Genomic DNA, 8,784 nt, shown 5'->3' on the forward strand with positions numbered 1-8,784 from the left:
AGTTCGATGTTGACTATACCTCATGTATGGATTTAAAGTTCGATGATGACGAAGCCATACCGCTATTGTAGTGAAATTCAATGAGGGTTTAAGTTCGATGTTGACGATACCTCATATGTGGGTTTAAGTTCGATGTCGACGATACCACATTTATTGGGACGAATGAGAATTAAGTTCGATGTTGACGATACCATTCGTTGGGCTAGCCTTGGGATTCGAATACTAATGGATGTTGTGAACATCAATGCTTATGTATTGTGTTGTAACATATTGTATTGTTGCGTTATATGATATTGTTATACTAGCTTGTGTTATCGAGGATTTAGCGTTATACATTATAAAGGTATGCTAATTATGTTGCTAGTATGTATGCGAATTTGTTGTAAGTGTTTGCAAGTAAGTAAGTTATATATGTATATGTATACATTATAAAGGTATGCTAATTGACCCCCTTCTTTAAGTAAAAAAATTATATGAAGAGTATTAAACGGTGCGGTTGCGGTTAAAATGGTGCGGGTACCTTTCATTTCCATAATCAACCCATAAAGTGCGGTTAAATTAAAAATGTTAACCATACCCATGATTATAAATTGGGTGCGGTTAATTCAGTTCGGTTTGGTCTGTTAATATGGATACTTTTCGGTTAATGTAATTTTTTGCTCACCTTAATAGGAGAGACTTCCAAATTATTCTTATGCTAGCGCCTAGCTAGTCATTTTAGTTCAAGTCACATAAATTAGTAATTGGGTAAAATAACGTTCAACTGGTCACCGATTATTAACTATGCCGGCGATCGATAACACAGAAATCGGAACCCTAAGTCGCCGCCGGAGACGGCCTCTTCGTAGCAAGACTTCCGATGAACTTTTCCGTTTCCTCTCCATTTGCTCTTCCCTTTTTTCAGGTATATTCGACTGCCCTATTTTAGATTCTTTATTTAGGACTTCAATTTTAGGGTTTAAGACATTCATTACGTGTTACATAAGATTTTTCATCATCCTGCAAATTTTGACTTTATTGTTGAATGTTTTGGGGTGCTGCGGCAAATTTAGACTCATCTGAAACATCTTGAGTTCTACTTAGCATGCCTTTTTTTTTTTTTGTGTGGCTATGAGTTGTTAATAAAAACTGGAGGGATGCGATCGTAGTAGCTACTTCATAGGATTGGGGTTTATTTCGTTATTATGAAGTGAGCTTGGCACTTAATAACTTTGTTTAGAAGGTGATCAACTGATTGTTTAATATATACGGTTGTTTAACTATCAACAATGGATTTGTTAACAGGCCCATCTGTTTTAGAAATTCGTATAATTAGTTTAGAGGTATTTGCAACTATCATACTGTTCAATGGCAAAGAATTTTTGTCTTGCTAAATAGAAATGAACAAAGGAAGGTTGCAAAACTCGCTACTCAGGGAGTACTTGGTCGGGACTATTTAGGGAGTTCTCGGGTGTTGACCAAGTTTGATTTTGTCCGATTTTCTGAGTTTTGACCGATTTTTCGAGTAATCCCGAGTTTTAGCCGAATTTGACCGATTCTTGACCAAGTTTGACTGAGTACTAGGAGTTAGTAATTTCGAGTTTTGCAACTCTGGAACACAATATGTGAAAAGTGTGAAATTGGACGATTATCGACATATCAATGCAACAAAGACTCGCATACTTTATTTATTTTGCATAATCGCTTAAATTTTTGCAAACCTTAGTGTTTCTTGTGTCGAATAACATGCTACAGATCCTGAAACTGTTAGTAATTTAGTTTAATGTAACACAGAATTAAATTATTATAGTGAATTCCCAACAAAAAAGTTGTTATTGTAATGCATACCCTGGTTGAAAATCCTTGATCCGCCACTACCAAGCTAATCATATGCCATCTTGATCTTATTTTTTCATGTAGACAAAGACGGAAATAATGTCGGTTCCACTACAAATGATCATATTCCCTCGGATTGCACTAATATCACACCTAATGATACTTCAATTCAAGAAGAAATATCTATGCAAAATACCCGAACGGTTTTGGATATCCAAGAAGAAGGTGTATTTAACAAACGTGCAGAATCAGCCGAACATGATCTTAACATATCAGGAGAAAAGGAAGATCTTTCACACAAAATTGATACCGATCGTTCATCCTCATTTGATATAATAAACCAAGATAATCATGATATGACAAATCTGTCCCCTCATTTATACGCAGATAAAGGTACCGAGGAAGGTGAAATATCGGGGGAGTTTATGGATTTAATGCATGAAGATGATACACAGTCTGTCGAAAATACTGTTATCGGCGTTGAAAATCTAATAGGGATTGAACCAGTAGTTAAAAACGTTAATGATTTAATGCCTTTACTCACAGACACAATTGAAGATGTTGATAAAGATAAGGAAGGAGTAGTAAATAAGAGAAGTAGAAGTGTAGTCGATTATTCTGAAATAGCTGTACACCCGGCAAAGGTTTGTTTTTATCTTCTTTGTGTGTGTGTGTGCGCGCGCTTTGGTTTTTGAGTTCATTTGCTTTTGGTTTAATATGGTATCGATAGCAATAGCTTTTTTTCTTCCAGTTTATCAGTCTGTTTATAAGATCTCGTTGACCACTGAACCCTACCTAATCAAGAACTATTTCTTCTGAAATCCACAACGTTGATAGTTGGTACAGTTTTTATTTATTTATGCTAGTTATACATGAAAAATTGTTTTTGCATGATCATATTACAGGCTCATTTATCTTCTCTTTAATAATCAGCTTTACGGTGTGTTTGGGGGAATCAATAGTTGAAATAATATTTCTATCATAGGCTTTAAAGTAAGTGGTTATATGTTATTTAATAATAATTTTCAAGTTATAATTGTCACTTTCATAGTTTTCGTTTTTGTCTCAATTTGCAGTCTGTCTGCTTTCGCATTGGTCACCGGTCTGTTTTACTATATCCAGTTTATATTCACTTTTGTATACATTTCCTTCCCTTAACAATAATGAGTATGGTTTATTGAGGTAAATAAGTTGTCTTGCACTTAAAACTATGGCTTTATTATACTAATAGACCCTTTTACAAGATGTTAATGCTTCAGTGACCATATTGAAGTAGAGAGGCAAACAAAAATAACCTTTTTGGATTACTAACAAATCAGGAGGAGTTTGACGGTGTTTTGTAATATTAGAGTCAAATTTGATAGTTTGAAACGCATCTTGTATAGTTCTTATCTAAAACGTAACACATACCTACTTATATACTCCCCCGTCCCAAAATAAGTGTCCCAAAATGAGTCTTCGCTTCGAATACTAATACAATTACTTTACCATTTTACACTTGATGTACGTTCTCTCAAAACTGATACTTATTTCCACCACAATAGGGAGTACTATCTTGAATAGTTTATTTGATATTGGTACTTTTGGCTTTTACTAAGATGATTCCATGGATAGCAGGATGTCAATGCACAAAATACTAGAAAGAGTCAGAGACGTCGCAACAAAAAGGCAAAGAAGCATGTTGACCTTGATGACATTTCAGAAGAAGTTATTGAAGCTTCTGCAAACAAGGTACTAACTTTTTGTATCATTGCATCATGTGAAAAATGGGTGGGCTAGGTAATGGTCAAAATGGGTCAGAGTTATATGGGTTTGTGTCAATTATGATCATTCGGGGCACTTCTAAAACTTGAATTTGGAGTTGGGTAGGCTTATCCCACTTATAAAAAAAGTTGTTGACATATAAAATATGATTATAAAAATATTACTACCGAAATAAGAATTGTACTTTTTTTTTTTTTAAATAATTAATGTTACAGTTGTCAACATTTATATAAACTTGGCAAGTTTCATTAGTAACCAAGTGTTGAAGTTCATAAAAGCGGGTCAATATTAACTGTAACTCAGATCACCTTAATTACATTACATCTTAAAATTTAAAACTCATAACAAGGGTCTACAACCAAAAAGGATATATGTAACAGTCGATCTTTACCGATGCATTTCTGAAGGCTGATGACATTGTCTTTATTTCTTTAACTGTATTGTAGATGTATATGATATCTCAAAAATAACAATTTTTTAGGTTACAAGCAATGCTCTTATACTCTCTCCGTCTCATCAATTTAATAGTGTCAAGACAAAAAATACACAGTTCAAGAAATGTCATTATTACATTGTACTTTTTTGTTTATTTTTAGAGTTTTATACCTAAGATTTTACCTACCTTTTTGTCTTACATACATAAAGTAAGGGCATTAAAGAACTTTAATACATTATTCTCAACCATTTATGGATATGAAAGTGGACTATTAATTTGGAACATCCAAAAATGGAATACATTCTATTAATAGGGGACAGACGGAGTAGTATCTTTTTAGCCTTTTTTGCTTAACCATTATGCTTTTGTGTTCTTATCTATAGTTTGTTATTTTCAGCGTAGTAATGGGTATTATGTTATTCAACAGGATGCTTCTACTGAGAAGAAACGGAAGCGAACTTTATCCGAGGAAAGAAAAGCAAAGAAAAAGGTTACCTTCACTTTACCTTTCTTGATCAGCTTTTACAAATTGTTAATTAATAATGACATTAATGGGGATGGGCTTATTCAGCATCTGTATTGCTTGTTTTACATAATCGTTGTACTATGTTTTACATAATCTTTGTACTTTGTGTTACATATAAAAAAGGGTAAAAGGTAGAAAGTTTTCTCTGTTCAGGCTACCCGGGAGGGCGAGTAATCCGATCCCATACTCTAATGTACGTAGCCCAACAAGATTACTCTCTGGTTGTTTCCAACCCTTCCCGGGCCACCATAAAATATTCGTCTTAGACAGGATTTGAACCTGAACCTGAGACCTCTCGCAAGAAACTCAAAGCCCCAACCACTAGGCTATCTTGTGATGGTTTAGCTTGCGCTATCTGGTGATGGTTTAACTTATCCAAGAAACATCCATATCCATATCCAATATTTGTTTTACATAATTCGATCTAGTAAACATCCATATCCATATCCAATATTCATCCATTTGGATCGTCCATATCCGCTTTAAGCGTATCGGATTGGATGGATATTCATCGGATCAGATGTTAATTGCCAACCCCATAAGTGAGGGTTTAACCTATTGATACGACTGCACATTAATATTAGAATAATTATATAAAAGTATTATGTTTACTAAATAAGTTATGTTAATGGGTTGCAAAGTTATACAGTAGTAGTTAATATAAATATGACTATTATTGTCAGTTTATGATTAAATTATAGTATTAATATTATTATGATAAGCTTTGGGTATCATATTTTAGCAACTTTAGAATATATATTTACCGTAAATAGGGTTGTAGTGATTTTGGTATTGTTGGGGGAGTTGGTTTATATCTCGAAAGTAAGTTGTAGGAGAGGTCATCGACCTCTCGAGCGTTAGTTACTTATCTTATTTAATGCATATTTTGTACTCATCTGGTATCTGTCGTAAATGCCAAGTTACTTTTATTTAATTACGGCATATTTTACATTATATGCATTTAATTTAATGTATCTGGACTGATTCCTTGACCACATGCGCGTGTTTCAGCGGAATGATAGAATTAAAAGAGCAGAAAAGAACAAAAAACTTGGAGTCAAAAGGCTGAAACTTGAACCGATGATAAGAGAAAAGAAGGTTACATATTGTCGTCATTATTTGAAAGGAAGATGTCATGAGGTTATTTGTCTTTTTATTTTTAATTAACACGCTTTTCTATCTCACTTATTATTCCGCTTTCTATGTAACACTGCTAATTCGTTTGTTTATGACAGGGTGATAAGTGCAAGTATTCTCATGATACGGTTCCAGAAACAAAATCCAAGGTGTGTAATCTTCGGTAATTCTTTTGCGTTAGTTGCCATAAAGACACCACTAATTTTATTTTTAACTAATAAATTTTTTTCTTAAATTTAACATTCATATAGAGGTGGCTATTTCGACCTATGAACAGGGACTGTTTGGGTTACGTTATATCGTTGAAGGAGGGGTTAAATAAATGGAACGGGTCAAAAGTTGACGGAAGTGTACTATAAATGCATAAATCCTTCTGGGTCATATATTCTTTTAAATAAAAATAAAATAGATCATCATTAAAGTTCTGCTTAACAATCAGTCAATCATATTTGACACACCAACTAGTAATAAAAAGGTTTGGAAATTTTTAACAAAAACTGTATTCAAGGCCGACTCTGCTTTTTTTAATTATAATATTAATATTAATGAAAATGTAGCTTGGTTTGTGAGTAACTGTTTTTGGTGTATTTCAAGATTTCTTAACTTGTTTAAAATATTTCAGAATCAAATTTGGGTTTATTGTAATTGGGAGATAGATTGGGAGATAGATACAAGGATCTGTATGAGAATCTATTGTATCTGAACATATAACCTGCTAAAAAAGCAATGGTATTGACTCGTTACTCAACTCCTCCGATCCGCACAGTCGACTGCCTCTACTTTCTATGATATTGTAATTGTAATATTGATGTTGTAGTGTTTTTGTTTTTGGTTTCTCTCTCTTTTTTTTTTTTTTTTTTGTGTGTGTTATTAATGTTCATTGGTGTTTCAGCCATGTTGTCATTTTGCCCGTAACGCTTGTATGAAAGGCGATGACTGCCCATACGATCATCAACTCTCCAAGTATCCATGCAATAATCATTTCACACAAGGCTTCTGCACCCGAGGTTCAGATTGTATGTTTTCTCATCATCAGGTATTATTATTTATATTTTATATTTATTTATATTTATATCATTTGCCTCTTTCATCTTATATTACTTTCTGCTTTTATTCATCACATTTTGTAATTTTTCAGGCACAACCAACCGAATCCATCTTAAATCCATCAAATGAGATGAAACCTGAACAACAAAAGCCTCCATCAAGTCCGGGTATAAAAACAATCGACACGAAATCTTGTTCGCCACCCACTTTCGTTGCAAGTAACACGCAATCTAATATAACGAAGTCGACACCAAGTTTGCCTGTTCGACCACCAAAAGGTATAAGCTTTCTTTCTCGAGAAAAGTTACCGCTCCCGTCTCCTACGGTAAATGGTGTTGAGGTCAAAGAAATTACCAAAACGCCCCCTGTAATTTTAAATTCTAAAGAAATTACCAAAACACCCCCTGCAGTTCCACGGGGGATAAACTTTCTGTCGTTTGGTAAAAAACCTGGTTTGGACCATTCAAACATTGGAAATTTCATCAAGACGAACAATGCAACTGGAAAGTCTCATTTAAGCAACTTAACAGATTCAGGTTCGGGTTCGAAGTCTGAGTCAGTGTTAGATACACTGAAAGTCGACATTGCGACGGATAAACCGAATTATTCTATAAAGACGGTGCCTACGCTATCGTTTATGTCAAGTGCATCACAGAAAGCGCTACGGTCAACTTTGGATTTTGCGTTGAAGTTTGAGTCAGGTGTAAAGACAAAAAGGCCCCTATGATATTTGTCTCATTAGGTATTGAAAGTTAAGACTATTGCGTTCGTTGGCTATGGGCATTACTGTAAATATCTACACCATGGCCAATGGAATTTTTCTTTAGGAGTCTCAAATGCACAAAAGTAAGTGGTGTTTTTGCTTTGGATTCTATATATATATATCTTGTTTGTTCATTCCCAATATGCTTATAATGTATTTGTTGCTTTTTATTGTGCAATGCTCACTTTTTTTTTTTTTTTTTTTAATCTACTTACGTGTAAAGAAACGACTGTCTGCAGTTTTTGGTTCCTGCACAACCAAATTGTAAGTAGCGTATCAGATTTCATGTCAAATCGATTGATACGTATGTAAGGTTCCATTATAATGTAATGTTATCTGATGAGTTAAATATCATCTTTCTGCAGATTTAATTTCAATTTCAGAGGGCCTGAACCTTTCGTCATCGTTTCTTTTGAAAGTTAGGCCCCATGGAAGAGAGACGTGCGTCGAGCAATGAAAGCAGATTTGAGATTACAAATTGCTTGGTTAGTTATTCAAATTGGAACATTATATCAAAAAAAAAATTATGAAAAAGGTTACAAATATGATTTGTAGGACAATTTATGTATTTTTCCGCACCCATCATTATAGTTCATCGCTGTAGTGAATCAACTATAAGTTAAAACTATGAGTGCAAGGTTTGGTTGTCATTGTTCCAAACTAACTTACAATGAAAAGTAAAACAAGGTATCCTCTTGGACCAAATTCAAATTCTATTTTTGGTTCAGTTCTAGTTTGATTTAAACATCTGAGAACTCTATGTTCGTATCGATTCTTAAACTCTTTAAAATTGAATAACCCGGAACAACAATTAAACCGAAGAATACTGGCCCCTAAATACTGGATAAAAATTGACCTACTACGTACAATTCAATTCAACGGTATATCCATTTGCACATGTTGGACTTGAGATAAGAAGGAACAAATTATTCTGTGAGGCAACCATTCAAACCTGAGCACATATACTATAGATGCACAAACCGGATAAAAAACCGGATTCGGACAAAAAAAAACTGGATTTTTTTGTCCGGATTTTTCGGAACCGGTTCCGGATCCGGTTCCGGTTCTCGGCGTCGGATTTTTTTCGGATTTTTTTCCGGAACCGGTTCTTTTTCGGATCTCGATCGGATTTTTTCGGATTTTTCTTGGACTAGGATTCGATTTTGCGAATTATATTTTTACCGGTTCTATTTTTTTAACGTTTGACAACAATAATATAATCGGTATAAAGAAAAGTTATAATGCTCAACTGCTTAACACAATAGATAATATAAATAACAATATTCGAACAATACA

General features: G+C 34.0%; 1 protein-coding gene across 4 annotated transcripts; it reads left to right on the top strand.

Annotated features, from left to right (window-relative positions):
• The first annotated feature begins 720 nt into the window (after positions 1-720).
• LOC139876535 (uncharacterized) lies at positions 721-8,184 on the top strand. 4 transcript variants are annotated; one of them, XR_011768174.1, is made up of 11 exons: positions 721-904; positions 1,900-2,459; positions 3,433-3,546; positions 4,443-4,505; positions 5,553-5,681; positions 5,777-5,827; positions 6,571-6,714; positions 6,817-7,003; positions 7,256-7,571; positions 7,712-7,752; positions 7,854-8,184. XR_011768174.1 is itself a non-coding variant. In XM_071863871.1 (8 exons), the coding sequence occupies exons 1-8, from the start codon at positions 784-786 to the stop codon at positions 7,450-7,452; spliced, it is 1,818 nt and encodes a 605-aa protein (XP_071719972.1). In that variant the 5' UTR covers positions 721-783; the 3' UTR covers positions 7,453-8,184. The 4 variants fall into 4 exon arrangements, 1 of the variants encoding a protein (XP_071719972.1); XR_011768172.1 differs by having other exon boundaries at positions 6,817-7,571; XR_011768173.1 differs by having other exon boundaries at positions 6,817-7,571; positions 7,728-7,752.
• Positions 8,185-8,784: the final 600 nt, after the last annotated feature.

This window comes from Rutidosis leptorrhynchoides, chromosome 11 (genome assembly GCF_046630445.1).
Source record: "Rutidosis leptorrhynchoides isolate AG116_Rl617_1_P2 chromosome 11, CSIRO_AGI_Rlap_v1, whole genome shotgun sequence".
NCBI lineage: Eukaryota > Viridiplantae > Streptophyta > Magnoliopsida > Asterales > Asteraceae > Rutidosis > Rutidosis leptorrhynchoides.

Bases quoted from the DNA above. Each gene is read 5' to 3' on its own strand.
- LOC139876535 (XM_071863871.1), top strand. From the start codon at position 784: ATGCCGGCGATCGATAACACAGAAATCGGAACCCTAAGTCGCCGCCGG. The intron at 5,828-6,570 runs GTGTGTAATCTT...TTGGTGTTTCAG, and splicing joins TTCCAGAAACAAAATCCAAG to CCATGTTGTCATTTTGCCCG. The intron at 6,715-6,816 runs GTATTATTATTT...GTAATTTTTCAG, and splicing joins GTATGTTTTCTCATCATCAG to GCACAACCAACCGAATCCAT.